This window comes from Agelaius tricolor, unplaced genomic scaffold, assembly GCF_023055355.1.
Source record: "Agelaius tricolor isolate 1412-34295 unplaced genomic scaffold, bAgeTri1.0.p SCAF_7, whole genome shotgun sequence".
NCBI lineage: Eukaryota > Metazoa > Chordata > Aves > Passeriformes > Icteridae > Agelaius > Agelaius tricolor.
Genome location: NW_027269267.1, coordinates 32051500 through 32075700, shown reverse-complemented (window position 1 = coordinate 32075700; position 24201 = coordinate 32051500). Strand labels below are relative to the sequence as shown.

At 42.6% G+C, this 24201-nt stretch overlaps 1 protein-coding gene across 1 annotated transcript in view; it reads right to left on the bottom strand.

Annotated features, from left to right (window-relative positions):
• MGAT4A (alpha-1,3-mannosyl-glycoprotein 4-beta-N-acetylglucosaminyltransferase A) overlaps positions 1-13058 on the bottom strand; it is a 77652-nt gene extending 64594 nt beyond the window's left edge. Inside the window, exons 1-2 of the mRNA XM_071430862.1 lie at positions 12930-13058; positions 8782-9095 (exon numbers count right to left, since the gene is read on the bottom strand). Of these exons, the coding sequence (XP_071286963.1) occupies positions 8782-8875 (94 nt within the window). The 5' untranslated portion in view covers positions 8876-9095; positions 12930-13058. The remainder of the gene's footprint in view (positions 1-8781; positions 9096-12929) is intronic.
• Between the last annotated feature and the right edge of the window lie 11143 nt (positions 13059-24201).

Sequence of the window (24201 nt, the reverse complement as noted above, 5' to 3'; positions counted from 1 at the left end):
ACTGTGCAGTGAGTGAGTGTCTGACCCCTCTCAGACATCCCAAGCACATGGACTTGAGCACTACTGTGCAATTGCTGCTCAGCAACTACTTATCACAAATATGCACTTACAGAAAGCTTCCCAAAGGTGTCACTTACTGTGCACGCTCAGTCTGTGTGTACACAACTGGAGTTTCTGGTCATGCAGTAACCTCATCAGCAACAGGATGCCTGTGCAGCAGCACCCACCCATCCAGGCTGCAGGCTCTGCATCTGAACGGATTTTTGCCCAGGCAAAATTTCCATGAAGAAATTGAAGTCTTGTCCGGGAAGACCCATGTTTATGTGTCTCAAAAACCTTGTCCAAAAATTACCACATTAATATGCTCACATATTCTTGAACATTCAGGGCTCAAGATTTTTGAGGGTTAAGATGCTGAATATTCTCAGTATAGTTAACTTAAGAGTCCAATGTGGCAAAGAAACAAAGTGCGCAGCAAAGTGGAACCCAGTAGAACACAGAAAAAGCAGCTACTTTTGATAACCTGAAAGCTTCCAAACCCTTTACCATGATTTGTTTCCACTACAGAAGTGTCAGTAACTCAGCGAGTCTCTGTACAAAATGCTCTTACTTTCAATCATTCCTTTCCCTCCTCTCAGAAACAAACATATACATACAAGGCAGGAACTACAGCAAGAAAACCCAGCTTCCTAAACTAAGAAGATATTAATGATTGATCTACAGCCAAATGTCTAACATAGTAATACATTAGAAGAAAATTCATCTAGCAAAAATAACTGCTCAGAGGAGTGAGTACTACTACCTCAAAATTACCAGCACTATTTTAAGAGCTGAAACTTTTAGAAATTCTTAATAGCCTGGGCACAAAACTCAAGTTATTGCGGAAGTCTGGTTATTGTTTCCACACACGCTAGCGGGCTGAGGTTCTGACACTCCTTGTTTCTTTGTGCCTTGACAACTGTGTTGAACAAACTGTTTCTGAGAACACATTCTTTCTAACTTGTCCTCCTTGCAAGCAACTCAGGATCAAAGCTTCATCATGCTCACACATTGCTGCAAATTAACAACAACCTTCTAAGTCAAATGTAATCCCATCACATTTGTTTTATTCAAATCTCTCTCTAACAGCAGCTCTACAGTTTCTCTCCAGGGGCTATGCAACCAAGTATGAGGGCTGTTTATTGGCACAAGTACTTCACTAGTAATTTGTAGTGGTAAAAAAGATTGAGTTCAGCCCATCTCTGAACTGTCTGAGGAAATTTACACACCCATGGCATTGATATGTAAGACCACAATGGATCTGCAGGCGACTATAGCAAAATTTATGCTTGATAGGCACTGAAAACTTTTCAGTTATTTTTGAGCATTATATAGTAAAATTACATATTGTCACAAGTGAAAAAGAGGGGTTCTCTTGCTTACAGTTAGATGGATGGGTGGCACATCTGTGGGAAGCATCCACAGGAATAGGCAGAAATCTGCATGAAAGCTGAGGAGACAACCAGAAAAACAGCTGGAAGCACAGCTCTAAAATGCTGCAGAGCAATTGCTTTTTAGGCAGAGACTAGCTGGAATAAAGCCTTTCACTGTGAGCAAGGAAACTGCTTTCTATTCACTTTCTGCCATGCTCAGGAAAACAAAATATAGTGCATTATAAACAAAACTAAATTATAGACTTACAAGTGTATCATCTTAAAAAAAACAACTTTCAGGATTCTAGTCCTAAAGATTGTATCAATAAAGAAAAAAGCTTTTTTGTCATCCCAGCAGCAAATAAAGTCATAACTACACAGCAGGAAAAAGGTTACTGAGTAAGATACTACTCCAAACTGTGAGAGTGGGGTGGGGGGGGGGAAATCACACTTGAAAATAAGTAATTTTTTGATGCTTTTCTAACACAGTATGTTCATGGCTCCTAGCTATAGAAGTGGTTGTTTATTGTTAATAACAGTAAGAGACTAAAAATAAACAAATAAAGGAATCTGATAAATACAAGCAAATATTTAATGTATTTTAAGGGATCAAATTATATTATAAGAAATGGCAACTCTCACATATCTCATGCAAACATCAATATTATTTAGTAATGAAACACACTGTCATGTTGCTCTTGGCATAAGGAGAGACAAACCTGGTGAATGCCAAGAATAACTAATATAATTTAGGTTAGAAGGGACTTCTGGGGGTCATCTAGTCCAATCCCCTGCTCAAAATTAATTTCACCACAATTGCTACTTCAAAGCTGGAGCATTCCTGCCAGTTGTAGGTCTTCCCTAGCTAAGATTTATTTTGGAAGTGTCATACTGACTTGAAAAATCAGTATAACTCACTCTTTTTGTGCTAGCCCAAATCTCTATTGGTACCAGTTATGGTATCATTTTTGTCATTACTGATTTAACTATTCTTGAAACTGCCAACATAAAAATTCTTCACCAACAACTCTTCCCCAATAATCTACTCTAATATGTAACTATTCTTGCCACTACAAAAACTGTCCACTATCAAACCTTCCTCTCCCATTCAATTTCAGTCCCTTAGTGAATAACAGATCCTGTTATTCACTATGGCCACAAACAATAGATGATGTCTTTTTTTTTTTTTCTTTCTTTTTTGACAAGAAATTCTTGGCAAGAACTTTTAAAATATTTGAAAACTATCTTCTTGTCTCTCACCTCACACCTCTCCTTTAAGGTAAGGAATGTCAAGACACTGACGCTTCCCTTACAGAGCAGACTTTCTGGATCTTTGATCACTTGTTGCTCCTTTGAACCCCACCTAATGAATCTATTTTCTTTCTAGTGCACCATCCCAAAGCAGACACAGTACAAAGCAGAGCAAAAAGATTTCCTGTATCTTACAGAGCAGTAGACTTCATACGTATTTCCTTAAACCTCTTTTTTCTCAATTCCTATTGTTTTCTGCAATAATGTGATGAGTCATATGTAGCATGACTGTCATTCCTACCTATAATGCCAACATAAAACTTCTTCCCAATTCTTCACATGCACATTTGATTTTCTTTTTCTTTACAGCACCCCACGTTTTGACTGGGGCACTCACCCATCTTCAACCCACCATTTACCCCCCTTCCTGACTCAGTCTCCAAGTTAATAAAATTTAAATTTCAATCTCTTAATCAATTTAAGTTAATAAATTTTAAGTTTCAATCTCTTTGTCTACCTTTGTTGCTCCTCTATTGTGGTGTTGTTTGAAATCCAGTAAGAATTCTCTGCCTCTAATCATCTAGATTCATTAAGGAAAATATCAAATGCCATCAAAAAGGACAGATCATTGCAAAGCCCCTTTTACTCACTTAAAAATATTACAGTAAGTTATGAGCAATTGTCAGATGCTATCTTTTCTAGCTTGGCTAAATTACAACCATGATAGTCTCAATAGTCTCTAGATGTGAGCAGCAACCAGGATTTTGGATGACTTGTTACCAAAAATTGGTAAAAACAAAACTCCTTAACACTAATGTAGCATTAAGAAACAGGCATTCTTTACTTGGCTGGATGCAAGAGGGGGTATCTCATGGAAGCACAGAAGACTCAGGCTGAAGAAGAATTACAAGAAGCTACACTGAGCAGAAGAATGGGCTTTCCCCACCTCTAACACTAGGCTGTAATCAAGAGCAGTACCTCAAGATGTTGGCTAAGCCAGATCCCATTAAATACTCTGGTAGTAACCAAGTTTTATAATCCCATGAACAGACGAGCTAACCTAGCTAGCAGTTTCCAAAAAATGCCAGGAGCAAGGCAGTGCTGCAGAACCCCTTTGGTAGCAATCCTTTTCACTGCAGTTCTCCAAAAATCACTGCTGCCAGAGGAGTTCTCCTGCAGCAGTCATAAGACAGACACAAAGATGCTGCAGACCTAAACACTGTCCCACCTGAACAGCTATACAGCTCTTCTGTATTATTCACCCAGGACAGGGTGTTCACTACCAGTAACCAAACCTACATTCCTGATTAGCTTCAATGAAATACAACTATTTTTAATATCAGTAAGCTATAGGCCAATTTCTTGTTGAAAACAAGCCTGAAATTTATTTTAGATAAAGAACAGAACAACATTCATGTTCTAGTGTTAAGAAGAAAAAGGAAATTCTTATTTCCTTCAATTTCAGCTCCTGGAGGATATGCAACAGAGTTTCCAAAGGAAACCAACATTTTCCTTCTATTTAACAGAAATTAAAGAGCCCCCTCTTCTCCAAACTGGCATATATTTTTATAGCACCTTCCACTTTAGCATCCCAGCCCATCCCTTCCCTTCCCCTGCCTTCACTCCTCCTAGTTTGTAATCCATTTAACTTCTTTGGTTGGTTGGTCTTAACTCACACATCAGTGGGAAATGAGTGTCTAACACTGAAGATCAGAACACACAGCCAGAGGGTTGTAGCAGCATTTACCTGCACAACAGCTTCTCCTAGGATCCATGTAGAAACTAAGGTGGGTTATAGCTGCAAAATACATTTATCTCTCAGAATTTTCACCTTTTTGTAATAAGAATATTTCATAACTACTGCCAAGGGGGAAGATAGATGGATAGATGGATTCTGTCCTGCTTGCCTTGTTTCCTCTGTGGTTCTTGCTTTAGGACTCCTTCCTCTGGGGATAAATATTGCTCCTTCTTACTCCAAAATTAGCCACCCCTGGCTGAGGTTTTTTTGTTTTAGTCACAGCTAGGTTTTGTTATCCTTGCTAAGTTTAGATGTTTTTGAACACTTACGACTATTGTGGCTGAGAACCAGCACTGCAATTCTAATTTTGCAAAAACAGACAGAGAAGAGAGAAGATGACATTTTTATTATAAAGTCTAGGCCATTTTCTCTCCAAATGAGAGAAAACTTCATGCTTAACAGAAAACACATTCAACCTTCATTACTTGAGCATGAGTGACTGTTCAGTGAACCAGGAAGCTAGATAAATATCTCAAAACTTTTCCTGGAGGTCTTCACATGGGAATTTGTATTGGTGTACCAAAATAAGCCATCCCCATGTAGTGAGGAAATCCTGCAGTTATGACAACACCCCTGCATGAATTGAAAACCAGAAGTTCTTCAATCAATTCTTCATCATTAAAGAAGAATGATTAAATACACTAATGGTTTCAGGGTGCTGTGACAACCACATAGTTTAACCAATTCTGAAGGACTAAATTGCATCAGATTTTCACAATAGATACTGCAGTACCTGTTCTCAACACTTCAAGCAGCTAAACATCTCCTAGAAGTGATGCAAGACACTGCCAACAACTGTCTTTGATCGAGAATAAAAGTTACATACTTTAAATGAAAAAATACTTGAATTCTATCCTACCATGCCTGCACTAATTCAGTGAAGTTATTTACCTTCCTTCCCAATTTTCACAGCCATCAGGAAGTTTGTTGATCCAAGTAGGGGAGGTTGTTTAGCATGATGGAGCATAGGGCTCTTCCTGGAACATTATGTACTCAGACCAATAGTCACATTAAAGAACAAAGCATTAAAGTTACACATTTTACATAGCACACAACTGCTTTGATGTAAATTTTGTGATTGGTCTAATAGGTATGCAGTACTGTTCTGTACTGGTTAGATCTTTAGAGCGGTGCCTTCAGGGTAAAAAATCCACCACATTTCTAGAGCTCACAAATGAGGTGCTGAAGACCAGTGACCCTGAGCAGGTCAGTAGTACCAGAAAACACAATTCAGTCAGAAGAAATCTATTAATCATAAAGTTATTCCTTGCATAAGAGCTTGGTTTTAGGAGGAATTCAAGGACATCCTAACTGAACTAACACTTCACTGAATGTGAAGTGACTGCAGATCATTTAGTGTTTCTTCTGCACACCACAGTAATGAGCATTTTTTAAGATTCCATTTCCAACATGTACTTCATTCATGCTAACCATAGCACATTTTAAACCCTAGAAAGTAGTCTTTCAACTGATTTGCAAAATCTCCCAAGAGAGGTCTTTCCCAGGTGCATTCAGGACTTGTACTTCTTCCTTACAACACCAGTGCTTCTGCACATTGAATGAAGTCCAGAAAGCAACAAAGACCTTGGACTCATTTTGAAGACTCTCTCCAATGACCAAAGATATTTCAAACAGTTATTTTAAAAGCAAAATCATATAATTGGCCATTTCATGCAAATAGCAATATATGACTTGTGAAATGTTATTCACATAATCAAACCTCTGGTTAAGATACAGCCATGCTCTTTCCAACAATGAATATTTCCTTCAGCTCCTGACAACTTCTCAGCATATCTTAAAGTTTGTAAAGCATTGTTCTGCTGAGACAAACTTTAGTTCTTTAAAAGTCTTTATCACGTAGAAGTATCTAAATTCTATCCTGTATAGACTAAGTCTACATACATTTACTAGAGGAAGGTATGATCTACAAAATATCAGATCATCCCAGACTAATTGGTATTCTACAAATGATGCTGCATTTTAAGTGACAATCATCCAAGATCTTAGTTCCTAAATTAAAATTAATCACTTGAAAACTGATTAGGGTAGTTAAAAAAAAGCATTATGATTCTGCTTTAAAAAGCAGAATTTGTTTTAGTTATGATTGAGCAATTTGAGGGGGGTAGCTTTGTCTTTAAGAAAGTGCAAAACAGCATTTTCTTTCTAACTGTAGATTTAACTTGCAGTCCAAAGATTGACAAATACCTACAGGAATCTAAATGTAATGAAAAACAAAATATGATCATCAAAGAATGTGACACCCCACAGCCTTTCAGTGAATGGGAACAGCAAGCTGTTTGTTTCTAACTTAGCCACTCAAAAATTTGTAATGAAAGTGTTACAAATGAATTAAAATACCATCCCACGAGGCTATAAAATCACATTGAACTGGAAAAAATAACTTTAGCAAATATTTATTGTCAGTTTCTGAAACCTTTCCATTGTGCATTGATTGAAAATGTGGTACTGAATTAACTCAAATCTGTTTTGATTTTGAATAACCTGTGAAAAAATTAAAAAACAATGTTCTATGTATGAGCATCTCTTGAACAATATTATTTAGACTTTATTTTCATGACTGTGACTTATGATTAATTAACAAATTACTGATGTCCTGTTACACTGATTTTTATTTCACAAACTATCATAATGCTCAACAGCAAGATCTTGAAGAAGATAAATGCAGAACTTTTATACCAGCATTAAGAAAGTATTGATTTTAAGCACTCAGATGGAAAACCAAAGTATATAAAAAAAAAAGTCTAACTAACAAAAGCTTAAATTGTTGCAAAGTGCCATATATTGTATATTCTCCAAATAGCAGGTTTTTGTTGATTTAGCAGAGACTTTTCTTTGTGTCATGCTTTGACAAAAGAGAACAAGACTTGCAAGTCATATATTAGGTAAGAAAGAAAAAAACATATGGAAGAATTTCGTAGAAACATCTTTGCTGAAGCGAGAACGAAATTCTTACAAGGTTCTTAAGCAAGAAATTAGTAAAAATGTAACTACTGAATAGGTTATTAGTCAAAATGAAAGAAAGTACTACCTTCCAGTGCTATTCAGACACCCTTTTCTTGTCTTAGCCACATCTAAGCTTTTATTGTCTAATTAAAAATCTCTATATATTACCATAACCTTGAGAACCTGACATTTCTCCTGCTGCTTGCATTCAGAAGGGTAGCCTACCAACCAACTGCTACAGCAGAGATCACAAAGCATCTGCTTCTTCCACAAGGGTCCAATGGAAAAAAAAACCAGCATGCCACAGAACTCACCTACTTCTTTTTTACTTTAATAGTTGGCCATGCTACAACAGACAGTATTCCTGGAAAACCTCAGCTTCCTCTAATTGGACTTGAGGCACAACTGAAAATAATATTTTCTGCAGAACAATCAGAACAAACTGAAATCACTGAAGATGATTATTAGTTTTAAAATTACTTGATCTTTGAAGGACATAGTCTCCTATTTTTCAAGAGATCAAATGTTTATAATATAAAAAACTAATCCTTTCTTCTTCTAGAAAACATTGCTGAACAAGTTTATTTGCTTTACTGAAGGACAAAACCAAATCACCTTACTTTCATAAACAATCCCAACCCTCAGAAAAACTGGATTTTTCAGGGTTCACAGGGAGTGCAGTAAGATCAAAGATATATGAACAGATAAAAGTCTACTATACAAAACAGTTACTTAAGTATTTTATAAAATTGCTTGTTATTTTAACAGATGTATTTCCTATTACCTAGTGGATTTCATAATTGTATTTCACTTCTTACATGGTACTTTAACAAAAAGTACTTTAAATTTTTTTTTCAAAGACAGCAAGAAAAGTCTTCCAACAGTGTTGATTGGCAGTTTGCCACTGCCATCAGTAAATCACCAGGGAAGACAGAAAGCAGAACCAAAAATAACATTCTCTAGTTGGGTCCATTGACCATATGTTACACACAAAAAAAAAAAAAAAAAACCACCAACCAAAAACAAACATATGTTTATCCAACAACCATAAACCAAGAAACAAAAAAATAATAAAATCGAACCACAACTCCTCAGCCTGGACCAACCCATTCCTCCAAGAGCAGCACTTGCTTTTGCTAAGGTATCTTTCTCTTTTTTTTCCCCTTTTTAAATGAGGACCACTCAAAGTTAATTTTCCTGAACTTATTAGCAAGTGTTTATTTCTCACCAAGGCAGTACCTTCTATAGGAGAGCTAGTGAACAAGCAATTTACAGATTGCCACCATACAGCAGCAGCAGCAGCACACAGAAATGCAGCCACATGAAGGTGATTAGGTTTTGGAGCTTTTTCCTTACCTTTCCCATTTTGCCATGCAGTATACCAGGACAAACTGAGGAAAGTAGTGATGAAAACTAACACGGTGGCCACAGTTCCATTTCGGAGCCTCATCTCATTTCAGCATCACACTTGCTTATGTTCTGCTAGTGGTGAGGACCGATCACTTGGGCTTGCTGCAATGAAGTCAGCTCCAGTACTCCAGCACAGCTGGACAGCAACAACATGAAATGTAGCTCTCACATATCAGATTTATCATAAATCAATCCATTCCAAACTGCTGGACGCTTTCTCATAGCTCTCATCAATCCAGCTTCTCTTTATTCTTCTAGTCCTGTTTAAAGGAAACAAAATTTTAACAGATTATGCCAAAAATACTTACAAGAGTCTCCCTGAAATACACTACATCTTCTGTGTCTTAAGTGTGCCACCCTCTCACTGCCTCAGTCTTGGCTCAGAGAACAGAACTTGTTAGATTAATGTGTGCCTTTTCTAAGACTATTTGCATCTGGGGGAGCTGTATTTCACAGGAATTTGGTCACTGAAGGACAAACACACACATCACCAACATTACAATTTGATTCTCAACTGAAGGGAAAGTCATGTGTCACCTGGCAGGTGTCAAACTGATACAACAGCTGCTTCCAGGATGCCGTAACTTTTAGGAGGCCCCAGTCCTAAGACCTCAATTCAACAAAAACCCTCTGAAATCAGTAAGTCTCATGTAACTGCAGGAGCAGAACTGTCTCCAGTGAGTTGAGAGACCAGAGACCTCATCTTTGCTCAGTGCAAGAGGATTTGATCCACCCACAACAATTTTTTCCCTATCTCAGCTGCAGCTAAAGCACAGACTACAGCCCCACCTGCAGAGACTGCTCAATCCATACCAACTGGCATCAACTCAGAACCCCCCAAAAAGCCATGGTTTGCTCCTCTATACCACACAGTCAAGTTACCTACAGTTCAGTTTTATCCCTCAGGAAAGTTCCATACCCTGGTATTAGAAAATCATCAACTGGCCAAACCCAGCCGGTTGTGTTAATCACACTGTCCTAAGCAGGACAAAGAGAGTATAGGGCAATAAATAAACTGACTTTAAAAGAGAGGGGAAAGGTTTTCAAAGTATTAAATCATCTCTACAGTAGTCAAACATTAGCAGTCAACATTCTTTCAAGGCATTGCCAAGTTTTTTCCCCCACTATAAACTATATCTGATGCAAGTATGTTACTCAGCAATAAATAACTTGCTCTGCATTTTCTTTGGAAGCAGTCTCTGTCACCTTCTTGCCTTGCTGCATTCAGAACAACAGGGGAAAAAACACTCTTTATTATTATGGTACCAAGAGATTCCAGTCCAATTTGAACTATTCTTCCCAAGCTTGTATCACAGCACATATTACCTCTACCAAAGGGCCCACAAAACAAGGCATAACCAACAAGCATGGTTAACAAAAGAACGGAAACGATCAATAAAGTTGCAGAACTACACGCTCTTGTGTTCAAACCTCAGCCATATCATCTCAGTTACTGGAAGTGTTTACCTTTGGACCACAGTTACCTCACCTATAACGCCAGTAACGTGCTCTATTTGAGGAACTTCATGCACAGATAGGTTTCTGGCTTTAAACATTAACTCAGAAAGCCCACAGTACTTATGAGGAAGGGAACAAATGCAAGTACATGAGAAGCAGACACAGTGGATGATAAAATTCATGAGAAGCAAAATAATGAACAGGAACAGAATGAACTGCAAAACACCTTACGATATGAGAAACCCAAGCTCAACACAACGATAAAGACAACTGAGACACCTATAAAAAGCTAACACAGAGAGCACAGAATGCCAGGAAATACCATCAGTACCAGAATGGGAGATGGACACAATTAAAGCCAGAAGTATCAGCAATGATAATTGTCTAGATAAACTTTAATAGCAAGGAGAGGCAAAGATCCCAAGTCCTAAAGTTTTATAAGGACTGTCTATGTTAATTTAGGAAGTTCATGTGATTCCCAAACTTCCAGATAAGCGACTAGGATACCGAGACTAACAGTTCAACTCAGGAGAAGTGTCTCAGAAGCAAGGATGTTGTTACCCTGTTTCAGTATCCTGAAACTGTAACTTAGCTTCCCCCTATTTTAGCATCAGAGCAATCTCTCTGGAGAAGCTCAGGTGTGCACAAAGGACCAGGCTGGGCTGCAAGCTAGAGGGATTATCCCAGGGAGGGCAACTGGCAGCTGGTCCAATGTGCAAACAAGAGAGGGCAACCAGGCGAGTAAAAAAAATTATCCGATAATGCAAGGAACCTTCTGCCTTTCCAGAAAACACAGACATAATTTTTGCGTTTGCTGCAACGAAACCAAGATGCTGCGATCAGGGCCTCTCATTGTGCTATCTGAATCCTCAAAAATAGAGTCAGAAAAAATTCAGAAAACAAAGAGTAAAAGGAATAGTAGCAACCTGATTCAACTAGCAGTCAGTATGCACAACATTGTGTCAAATCAATAACTATCATGAGTTTGAGTTGGCTGGTTCTGCTTTCATCCTTCTCTTTGGGTGTTGTAACCACTCCTCTTAGCACAGGCACCAGCAGCTCAGCTACAGCTCAGCCGTACTTAGATGATTATTTAAGCATTTCACTATATCAAACTGCATACATCAAGGCAATGCATAAACCAGACATGTTCCAGCTTTTAAAAATGTATATAGCTAAACCAGCAGAAACACATGTGTAGTTGCACATAAATTATTTAAGTCCCAGGTGGTCACTTTAGGTTTGTTCAATAATTTACAGCACAATCTAAACAAATTTAGCTGAGGGGTAATCCAGTTTGAGATGACAGTATGATAGGGTATAACTAGACAGATGAAGACTATGAAATTTGCCAGTGCCATTATGACCTGAACCTTTCCCACTGCAGACTAAAAGGAATGACCCGGCTGGATGCTGAAGGCCAAGGGTGCTGAAGGTGCCAGCACCTCTCGGATGCTGAGCAGAACCCTACCGAATCACGTCTTAAATAAACCAAGAAGTTTCTGCTTGTATCCAGACACTCTCAAAATACATACAAAGCATATTCCCAACCGCAAACCATAAAAACTGATACACTCCAGTGCGCCTGCAAAGGCTCTTCACATAGCTGCTGAAGGGCTGGATGGTGCGGGATCACAGCACGAAGCGTGCCAGACTTCCGAGAGGATGAGCCAGACCCCATCCTGCCGGGAGGGTGCGAAATCTCCTACCGCTGTAGCGCTGCTGCACTGAGAAGGCTGCTCTTGAAGGCACGGAAAAACAGCCCGAGAGGAAACGGCAGCTAAAAGGCGAAGGCGGCGGGGACCTGCTAAACAGGGGTTTTTCCGCCGTGTTTCCACTGACACGCTCCCCCGCAGCCCGCCGCCGCCACCGCCGCCCTGGCATCCCGCAGCCCTCAAAGGCGGGGAAGAGGGACCGGCTGCCTCCGTGGAACCCGTCCGAGATAGTCAGGACCTTCCCCGCTGCCCCTCCGCCCCGGTCGCAGCTATCTCGTCGGGAAAGCGAAACATCGGGGGGGTGACGGGCACCGGGAGCCGCCAGCTCTGCCGGGCGGCAGAGGGCGAGAGCTGACGGGGACGGAGGGAGGGAGGGAGGCGGGGAGAGAGAGCGCCGGTCCGGGGAACTGCGCGGCGCCCGGGGCATCGCGGCGAGGCTGCGGGGGAAGGAACAGACACAGGAAACTGCAAACTCTGCCGAACGCCCCTGCGGTCGCAGCGCGCGGCGAGGAGTAAAAAGGGTGGGAAGCGGGGTATCCCCAGGCACCCCAGCAGGAGAGGGAGAGGGCGCAGCGCCGCTCTGCCCCGGAGCCCCGCGGGCACCCTCGAGCAGCGGGCCAAGGGAGAGGGCGGCAGCAAGTCCTGCGGAGGAGCGGCCGGCGCGCCCCGCACCGCCACGCAGGTGCACGGGAGCGCAGAGGAGAGCGGGCGGGCAGATGGCGGAGCAGGACGGCCCCCAGCCTCCCTCCGGCGACACCGCAGAGACCCGCGGGGAGGGGAAGCGCCTCCGCCGTGCTGCCGCTCCAGAGGGTGAGGAGACCCGTCCATCCCCGGACCCTCCCCGGAGCCGAGCCGGCGGTCCGCAGGGGCGCGGGGTGCGCAGGGGCAGCGGGACGCGCCGACCGCCGCTGCCGTGCTCACCTGTGCGCGGCGCTCCGGCACGGCGGACCCGCGGGGCGCGGGGGCTGTGCGGGCTCCGCGGGGGCTGTGCGGGCTCCGCCGGGGCTCTCGCTCCCCTTCCCCGCCCGCCCCCCGCGTCAGCGGCGCGCCCAGCCCCGGCGACCGCCCCCCGCCCCGAGCGCCATGGAGCGCGCGGAGCCCCGCCCCGCCCACCCGCCGACATCGCGGGCAGCCAATGGGCGCCGCCGCGGCTGGCACCACTCATTGGCTGGGCCGCCTGTCACTCTCTTCGGCCGCGGCTATAAATGGCGCTGTCTCGCAAAGCCTCCCTCAGCGGCTGCGGCGGGAGCCGAGAGCGGGGGTGGTGTTTTGGAGTGCCGCTTTCGGCAGCGTGTTCCCTTTTTTGGAGCCGCGCTTGGGGGTTTGTGGCTTTGGGAGAGACCCAGGAAAGGCTTAGCTGCGCCAGCGCTTGGGTGCTCATTGCCCCCTGGCGACGTGCACTCTGAACTTGGCTCAGGGCTGAGCCCCTAGCCTACTACGTGGGTGTTTCTCCGTCTGCCTGTCAGTGCCGCACAAGCCACACGTATCGATGCCCCGAGTCACCTCTCGGCTCACCACGTACAAGAAGTCACAGTCATGAAATTCACTGTTGAGTTCATACCCTGCTAATAAACACCTCCCGGAGCTTGGATTGGGAGGTGTTGAAATTAAAGAGCAGCTTGTTGCTTCACGGCAGTAAAAGGAGCCCTTGTGTGCTTTGTCCCGCTCTGGGCACGGTGTTCTCGGGCAGCGGCGTGTGGGCCGCCCCCGGGCTGGTTACACAGGTACAGCCGTGTGGGCGTGAAAACCAGCTCGGCTTTCTCCAGAGCCTCCTGCACTGCGCGATCACTCAGAGAAAGTCAGTGACAGCTTTACTCTGTGGGTTCACTATTTAGGGTCATGATGCTGCTGTTCTGTAAGTAATCCCCTCTCTTCAGTGGTTTGTTTCATGTGTTTCAGGAATTCCATGCATCTTTTAGGGTCTGAAAACTTCAATTCAAATCCGACGGCATGCTTAGCCATGGGGTCCTATCTACCTCACAAGAGCTCCGTTATTGACGTGTAGTGCTAACTGGCTGGCAATGTTCAATCCTTTTCATGGACTTGATTTCTTCCCCTTCTGTGCTTACCTTCCACCTAATTCAAAGTCCATAGTATACCTTTCTAATCTCCATAGAATCATAGAATGGATTGTATTGGGAGGGACCTTAAAGATGATGTACATCCAAGGCCCCTTGCCATGGGCAGGGATCCATTTCACTAGACGAAGTTTTTCGAAGTCCCATCTAAGCTGGCCTTGAACTCTGCCAGGGCTGGGGTATCAATAACTTCTCTGGGAAACTTGTTGCAGTTTTATTCTCCATTATGGCTCTGATGCTGGATGTAGTGGGATAGCTCCCCACTAGAACTTTAGTAACTGTGGAAAAATCTTGCAAGTTATTCTGTCTGCAGAGTGACATTTAACAAGTTTCCATATGCTTTCATGTTTTCTTAACAGTGCTTCAACACATTACAGTATTTTTACACATTTGGGTACCTGCACAGTAGCCCTCAGTGATTTTTCTGTCTTTCTAAAGGATTTCAAAGAGGGTCTGGTGGCAATTGAGGCAGATTGCAATAAAGAAGCTCAGGAGAAGTTTGCAAGGTCTTGACACCCAGGCTGTTCTGTGATTTTACTCATTGAGTGGTGAGAATTTATTATGTAAATGTGTGCTTCAATCCTCCCTTTTACAAAGAAGTGGAATGAAGAGGATTTTTTATTGAAAAAAACAAATTTAGCACAATAACTTTCAAACAAAAATTAGAGCATGCACATCCTCATGCACACGGACACATCAATAGCAGAATTTTCTGCAGAGATCCCAACAAGCTAGAAACATTAAAGGCACCATTGTTTGCATCTAATAGATTAGTGCTGCTTAGGGATATGAATTTTTGCATTTCTGTGCTGGAAAAAAAAACTGGCAGAGACATTTTCAGATAAAAAGTCCTTTTGTCAGGAGAGCTTAGTCTGCTGAAGAAAAGACTGTTACAAGATGAGTATAATGACAGTTATTTCACAAGGACTGTCTGAGCCTTCCTAATTTTTGTCCTTTCACTGATTGAAGGTTTACATTAGGAAGGTTTACTGACTGGAGCTTGACAGTATCCAATTAACTATTAACTTCCCCAAACAATAGAGTGCATGTAATGTAGCTGCTCCTCTGGCAATCATCCTCTTGAGTTAGCTGTGCTTCTTTCCTGAGAAAGAAGGCAAAGTTCAAAACTGGGAGGAAAAAAATCGACATTGCCCTCATCTGACCTACTACAGCAATATCAAATGCCTCTTGGCATATTCCAGAGCCTGATGCATGGGCAAAGTGCACAGTGAAGGAAATGCTGGAGCTGCCAGTGGAAAGGAGTTGGGGCAGGCACACTGAAACATCCCTTACTTCTGGTGAAGATGGCAGCCCCCTTTTAGGCCTGAACAATATTTAATGCCAGCAAATTTCTAAATTCATCCTTCCTGCTGTTCTTGCATCCTGCAGCCACTGCTGTTGAACTGGAGTTATCTGTCTGAAATGGGAGATGATTAAGCAATCTGAAACTCCCAAAATTGTATTTAAATGCAAGTGTAAGGTACATACACTGTAACAGCCTTAATTGGGGAGACCTGTGGGGAGAAAATAAAATTTTAAAAATAGAAGAAGTTTTAATCCCTAGTATTCCAGCTTTGGTTGCTGAAAAAAGAAAAAATACCAAGAAACTTGCTATTCTATACCAGCACGAAACAACACAAGCGAGAAATAAATAATCATATTTCAACAGAGGGAAGATTTCATGCTGGGAGATTTTTGTTAAGGTATTACCTAACTATCAGAGTAAAGACAAATTGGTAAAAGATGCTCCAGGCCTGCCATAATTTCATATATGCTGCAGTGGCTGCACACCTGGGTAGCCAACTTCTATAGAGCTGTGTGTTTATTGCTATTCATGGGATCTGAATCTTGTTTTATCCAAGCATTTTCCTGACTCCTTCAGAAGCACAGCAGCTGTTGTTCTTGCATTTCACTGTGTTCGTGTTCTGGCTTTCTTGGGCACTGGGAAAGATGCAAAAAAGGTAGAGGTGCTTGGCAGTGGCAGCAAAAATCTGAATGGTTGTTTGGCTGAAAAATGGCCATCTGAAAATTGTCAGCATTTCCCAACCAGAAATTGAGTTCTCTCTTAGAGACAGGATTTATTCCCAGCCTGCCACTTACCCTGTTTTTTAACAGAGCAAATTCCTCTCAGTGCTTCTACCTCCATTTAACCTCCGTTTTGCCTTTTTCAACTGTAAACCTTTCATGACCATCTCTCTTTTGCTTTGTTAGCTGAGCACCTTGCTCAGAGAAGCTGTATTTTTGCTGGGCCTTTTCTATACTCCTGTATCAAAGTGAAGAACGAGGGGCACAAATACACCCAGTATGTATCACAGAGGGACTGGCCATGGTTGCCCACTGCCCCTGCAACTGTTCTGTGCCCCAGGCTGGCTCCTGCTTAAGGCCACGTGCCATCCCTACAGTGCATGGATGGGGGAAGGAAAAGCCAACTGCCCCTCAACCATGTTCTTAAACCCAGTGTGCTGAGGAGCTGGGCTTCAAGTCATGGCACAGCACAAGGAGGATCTGAGGCCCTCACCTGGCACCATGGCAGGGCAGCAGGAGGCCAGGCTCATATGGAGGGAATGGAGGAAGAAGGGGAGCTTTCCCATCCCCTTCCTATGAATAGGTTAAGCAGCATGAGAATAGAGAAAAACATTTGTAGCCACATCTCTTCACTTTATATTCTGTTTCTGATGGGGGTTGATAAGACAAGAGCTCTACAGATGGAGGAGCAAGGGAAAGCTTCCTGTACTTTCCTGACATGACCTCTTTCTTTATAGAGAGAGAGCACTAGGATGAATATTTTCTGACACTAGAGACAGCACAGTGCAGGGAATGAAGATTCCTTCTCACAGCAAAAGATCAGCTGGGAGGTGGGTAGCAACAAGTTAATAATGGAATGTTTTTCAAGGATGGAGCAGGCTGCATGTCCATGAGTGACTCAAGCAGTGTGCATTCATGCCTAATTCCCAATCCAAACTGTGTACATGGAACCTGATGCTGGAGATGATGGCTGGGTGAAGATTTGCATTAACAGCAGTGGCCCACCAGCACCTGAGTCAGCACCACCTCAAGGGGTAAAGCAGCAGAACCCTTCCTCTTGTGCCTTCCTCACCACACCTGATGCTCTGATCCTGTGCCACTCTCCTGTTTTCCCCAGCTGCCTTGCTTTCATAATGCTGTGCCAATATTGTGAAGAGCAGGCAGAAGTGGTTGATCCCATTAAAACTGGTATGAATGGAAGAAGAAGAGACAGTTCCATGAGCACCTTGACAAAGCATGACCCTGAAGCTTGAACTCTTCTAATCATGTCCAGCACCATCCCATCAGATATGGGTAAAATGTTCAAATCCAGTTGATCCCTAATGTTTGGTAAGGGGTTTTTCTTCTCCTCATTAATCTGCCTGCTCTAAATTTCACCCTGAACAGTGTATTTACTGTGCAAGTCATTCCACACCACAGCAGGGCCATGGACCAGTGGGCTCAAATCCAGCCTGGAGAGGATGAGGTCTGTTGCTTGAACCTGAGGTTTATGCCCAAGTGATTCTGTCAGCAGGCGATTTGGGGTGGGGGGTGGAGGAGTAGGAGAATTTATACCTTTAGAGCCCCTTGTTCAACCTGTAGTACATATCATTAACATTAACTTCTTCCAAGACACATCAAGTGTCAAGATAATCACTGTGAGCCTGTGAACTGCAGCACTGAAAATAATTATCAAAGCCACTCTCCATTTAAACTAGAAGAGCTGTTGCTCTGCTGCAATGAAAAGATCTCATGCTTTGCCCTATCACAGCAGGGATCCAGGCTGTATTAAGTCATTCTTGCTGGCCTTAAAGGCTTTAGTGATGTTTCTTTCATTTGAGCCTTATCTTTCTGCCAATTTAGAATCCCAACTCCTCCCCATAAAGCAAACCTGTAGTTATCCAAGCAGTAGTGGAGGATGGTAGGTGGCAAGGAAAACATAGATAGCACAGAAGCATTCTTTGTGGCATTTAGAAATAATGAGTGCAATTTCCTAGGTCTTAGGACTTTTTAGACCATAATTTCAGGAAGAGGAGAAGTGAACCTCAGCCAGACAGGAGCCCTAACCATATAGCTGTAATACCATGTAAGTAGCAGCAAGCTAGGCACTGCTGCAGCACCAACAGGCACCAAAAATTATAGTAATAACATAAGAGCTTTGGGACTATCAGGCAGCTTCCTCCCCCAGGAAGGACAGTGAGGATGTACATTTTTTACTAAAGTAGTGTATTCCCTTTCTTCATTGATTTAAAAGAAGCTTTAGATTCCCATCTTCACTTGCAAAGTAGGTGCTCAGCCTCCTCTCAATTGCATGCAGATTACTCTCCTGGCATACAAGGAAAACCAGCAGTTTAAGATCAATGTGTTGATATTGTATTTTTTTCACAAAAAGTGCTTTTCATAATGACAGCTCCTAGTGTGATCCCATGTGCTGTGCAGCCATGCAGGCAAATCCTAATTCCACCCACCAAATGTGCAGGTAATGAGAGTGAACGGGACAGGGGTTAGGAGCAGACTCCAATCAAAGCTGTTGAGTACCACTGGCAGATGAAGCACACTGAGCAATTAATAAACCCTTTCTTAGGTTGGTACCATGTTGGTGATGATGAGTTTGATAACTGCAACATCTGTATCACTGGCATACTGCATGTCATGCATAATACTGCTGTTATCCCTATGCTGAGAGAAACAGAGCTTTAATAAATGACAAGACTGACAGATGCAGTCCTTTGTTTTTTAAGATAATTACAGGTACAGAATTAGGCCACATGTGTAGCAACATGTTCCAAGGATGACTCCTGTGAATGGATAATTAAACTTTAAAACCATCAAGGGCTGGGTGTTTTCCCTGATTGCCAGAGCTGAAGGGGGGTAAAAGCAAGGACAAAACAGAGAGGTTCACATTGGGCACAGGCAAAGCAGACTTGTCTGGAAAGCAGTGGCTTTCCTCCCTGTCTCTCCCATGCTGCAGGCTGTGTCTCCTTTTCCCTCTGCATTTAGGTGAGGTTGCCAAGTGCAAGAGTGTGAGCCTGGGGCTGGCCTTGCTTGCCAGGGAGCCCAGCTGAGATGGTATGTGGTCCTTGGGGGAAACACATCTGACTTTCTTCTTGCAGAGCGTGGCTGCAGCCTGGCTCTCAGTCTTACCATTGCACCCATCCTGTTTCATTAGAACCTGTTTATATTTTTAATACTGTATCTGTTGCTAATTACAGCCCAACAATACTAACTCAGTGTGCAAACAAGACCATCATCCAAATATTGTTTTGCATAACCAGAATGCTGGGGTTGCAAACATTTGCATAATGTTTAATTATTTAGGCAGAACATAAAATTTGTGTTCCTCTCAAAAGCATTTTGGTGAAATGTCTCAATAATTAAACACCACTATGTTTATTAACAGCAGGGAACACTCATGAAATGTATTAGTCAGAAAAAAGCAAGTAGCTGCATCTACAGTAATCAAAATATGCCATTCCAAAGTAGGTCCCCAAGCAAGACAACCACCAGCATGAACTCCTATGTGCAACCAAGCAGAAGACAATTAAAAGTGTAACAGTTCAGCAGCTGTAACTTGGAGGGGTCAGGGAGCCAGAATTCAATGGCTTAATTCACTCTTTAATCAATACATAACATTTTGAGAAGACTCAATCAATTCTATTGAGCCAGCTGAAGTGAGCCTTTTGTCCATGAAAGGTAAAATTTGGAGTCAGCTGGAGGCCTACACGTGGTGCTGCAGCCTGGGAAAGGTGTCTGCAGGCTCCTGCTCCCACACGCTGCCCATTGGAAGGCACCTGAGCCCACCCACCAGGTGACAGGCACACATTTGTCCCACCCCAGTGGCACCTGGGATAGGGGGTGTTTCTTCATAGGGTTCCTCTAGGCAGTTGTCTAACAGGCTGGAAGAAAGCAAAACAGGATCTACTAAAGTAGCCAGAGGCACATAATAAAAAACATCTTCCTTGATGGCATAAGAAAGGCTTCTGCAGCATTTCTGCACCATTGCTTGCTGATAGGGAAGAGTGACCAGTTTGGACCTCAGTCATTTTGGTGTGTAAGTACAAACATTCCCCTAAAATGAATGGTTAGAGTAGAGACTGAAGTTGACAAATGTGGCACAAGGCAAGATCCAGAGGTTCTTTCAAGCAAGTAAAATTTGCAGGGTGCAGAGGAAGAGACAGACCCTGGCTGTCACCTAGTGGACTCCAATTTGATCAAAATAGTTTATTTTGCTCAAGTGTAAAACCTACAAATTGTATTAGGTTGTTTGAAAGGAAGGCAGAATTCAGAACCAGAGATTGTTTCTCAATTAAAGGAACAATTGCACACTGAATTAAGAGGAAGTATGTCTTATGTCCTGGAAACAAGAGTTCACCTCTAAAGTCAAATATTTTAATAATTTGAAATTTGAAATTATGAGCTTGCATATAAGAGAAGCATAAAATTAAATGGTTATTTTATTTTATTTGGGTAAGATTGAGGTTTTTATCCTTTCTTTTAAATTTAACTTTATACTTCAGTTGTATTTCAATAATGTTATGCAAGAAATTAAGCTTGTGTCCTTCTGCCCTCTCTGAAACTCATCTGCTACTTGCTAACAGGAACTCTACATTACTCAAGCCAGTTTCTGCAACATGCATATAGTTAAGAGGCTCCCTTTTTGTCCATCAATTACATAAAAGCAGCCAAGGAAACCACTTCTCCTGCTCCAATACCATTTGTGTAACTTGCAGGGCTCAGTCTGAGTGTTACTGTTTTGTGGCACGGTGCCAGGGGTTCTGTCACCCAGGATGTGGTGAGGGCATGGCTGACTTTGGTAGGTGAATTTGGAGAGGTGTTTATGCAAAAATATAAAGCAAGCAGGGAAACCAGCACAAGTCTATCTGCTGGAATAACCACCTTCTGCTTTCACCACGTGAAAACCTGGGCCCACATAAACAGGCTCTGACAGCAAATACTGCATTCTTCCTCAGCCAAAGCAAAACCTTCCTTCCCATCCTGCTTTAGGGCAGTAGGTCACAAATCAAAATCTGCCTCCCCAATCTCTTCTCCATGACCCCAAGGTAAAATAAAATATATTCTCACTTTAATTGGGAAAGCTGGGGCATGAAAAGGCAGTTCAAAGGCTCTCTGGTGAGCAGCTGACAGAACCATCCACCACTAAAAGTGCCCTGCACTCTGCTGCTGGATCAAGCTCAGCAGCTGGATCTGATACTGCAGAAGCACAAGGCACCCTTGGGTGGCAGGCAGCTCACTCTGGGCTGCTTCAGCACATATGGAAAACAAACAGAAAATCATAGAGGAGGAAGCAGCAAGGAAAGCAGGCAGTTGGAATTCCCAGCTGAGGTGGAAAGGTTCCCTCTGTTATCTCTTGCTCAAACTTATTACTTTGTATGGCTTTTCTTCCTCCCAAGACTGTGGCAGCACCATAGCCAGGCTGTGCCCAACACACTGCTGTGCTGCCCAAAAGCATAGGCAGCATATCAGGTGTTGGAGCACATCCTGTGAGCACTGCAGCTACATTTACTGAAGCAGCCTTGCAGCGCCACAAGCTTGGGGGCCAGGGAGTGACTGGTGCCATGACTTGTCTTACTTGGGACTCTCATTGTTGTAGTTCAACATAAAGGCATAAGCCAACCTGCAGGCTTCATTAAGCAAAAAGCAGTCCCTTCTGTGTACTTGTGGTGAGTGCTGCAGGAAGAGGCAAAGGAGTTAAAAGAAGGCAAGTCTTGTTTCAAGGAGTGGCTAGATGGGGAAGATGATGTCTGTTTTGCCTGGACAGGCTCAGGACCTTATTCTGTTGCCTTGTCTGCAGGCAGCCTGCCCATCAAAATTATCTCCGGTGCTGAGTGCAGAGAGGATGAGCCAACAGCTTATTAAATAGGAGTCTCTGTTATTTCTGCTGAGAAAGGTGGCTTTTATTTTCCTGAAGGGTTATTAACTGAATTCTTCTCTTGTCATAACTCTGGTTGTTTTCCTCTGCTTTTCCCAGACAGTTCTCCTTGGTTCTTCAGTGGAGGCAAGGACTTGGAGGGATTTACTGGTAGTCTTGTTAAATTTGGGGCAGGAGGAATAAAAAGAATACGGAAATAGGATTTCTTTTGGAGACACAATGACCAGAGCCTGACTTTGGGACAAACTTGGCTCTGCAGTTCAGCAATTGCTTATTTCTGATGGAGTGTTGAAACCTTCACAGCACCTTGGACTGCCACCTGCACAAGCAGTCCCATGACTGGAGTAGGACCCCAGAGATGTGAAAATGTTGGCCTCACCTCAGTGTGTTCTGGTACCAGCTGCTGCTAGGGAGGGCAGCACAGATCGTGGTGGGCAAGAGGAGGGTCTTGCCAGATTCCTCTGCCTCCTTCTCGTCTCTGATGGGGCCATGCTTTGCTGCTGCGTGGCCCAAGAGCAGCATGGATGGCCCATTTGCCATGTCCCAGAGCTGCCAGCATGGGTGACAAGTGCCAGAGTAAAAGCCATGTGCTGATAATTGTTGCAGGACCCATTGGTGCAAAGTGTCATTTTTTAGTAGACAGTGAACAGAGAATTCTTTCTTTTTCCTTTTTTTAATTAGAGGTTTCTGAGGACAAACTGACTCTCAAAGGCAGGGTAATAATTTACATGTCAATTCTAAACTTGAGAAATCAAGCCACATTTGGGAAAAAGTGGAGACTACTGGTTACAATGAGTTAAGATACCACAGTACTTTGCTCAGCAACCTTGAATCTTCTTCAATGGAATTATGAACCTGCAAAATACATCATTTCATACTCATTTGCATAGGTAAATGAACAAAGCTAAAAGAAATCAACAGTGAAAGTATTCAGTGTGATGGTGAGTGAGATGGAAGGAAGGTAATTTGCTTCAGTAATATTTATATGCTCTTAGCTGCATTCCTAACAATTCTTAAGAGAGAGATTTGGAATCCTGGAGAGGGAGATAGTTCAGCATTTCCCAGAATGATCTCCATTTAAGTTGCCTTAAGTAAGCTAGAGTGGTTTTCTTCTGGGAATACAGCCAGTGTATATAGAGAGTTAGATTCTGCAGCAAAGGTGCTGCAAGATGCTGCAAAGGAAGATCTGAATGGTCTGTGAGTACATGTCCCCTTAGTCCCCAGCTTCAAAGTGAAACATGATGCAGAGCATTATCTGGGAGTAATAATCCATTTTAAAATCTATATGTGGTTTTTATTTTGTGAAGTCAGACAATAGAAGATCCCATGATACAAAAACTCAGTGTTTTCTGTCACTTGTTGAGCATCTTGTCAAACATTGGGAGTATGTGAGCGTGAGTGAAACCTGTGCCCCACTGGAGCTGAAATGCCTTCTCCTGCAAGAGTTAATCCCAGGCAGCCCCATGGTGCAGGATCACACAGGGTTACCTTCCCCCCTGGGGTTTTTACAGACACACAGCACTGCCCAGTGCTCACATTGGGTTTTTTTTGTTTTTTTTTTTTTTTTTTCACTCTATAACAGTACAAAAGTTATCTTCTAACCACAAACACAAAATCCTATAATTAAACCTTTGTTACCCACAGCAAAGGGCTCATCATGTATACAAAGCAAACATTTTGGCAAGTTTATTGTGCTCCTTGAGACTAAGACAGAATTAATAGCTTTGCAAAATTACAGCAAGCTGCTTGCTACACTGCTGCTGGATTTTTTCACTGGAACAAAATTTTATGTTCCTCTTCATCTTGAAAAGAAATGCAACTGTTTTTATTGTCAAAGGCAGCACAGTGCAAAACCCCATATCAAAGTAAAGAATGAGGGGATATTTTGACCTTAAAAAATTGCACTTCACTGTCCATTTAAAATCATTTAGGTGCATTTCTTTTTACATAAAATTACTACACACTGGGAGGTAGCTGATTAGGGTAATCCAACTAGTAAACTGCATAAATCATCAAATTTAGGGCTTTTGTGCTGAAAGACTCCTGATAGATGATTTCATCTGCATTATGTCAAGCCTTTCACTGCTGGGAAGGCACCTTGCTCATTAAACAGAAAGCCAAAGATGTCTCATGCAGCACTTCTGGAAGAGGAAACTTCTATTTTTCAAGTCCATTTTGTTGTTGTTCTTTGACTGTAATTCCAAATCTATTAGTTTATGTG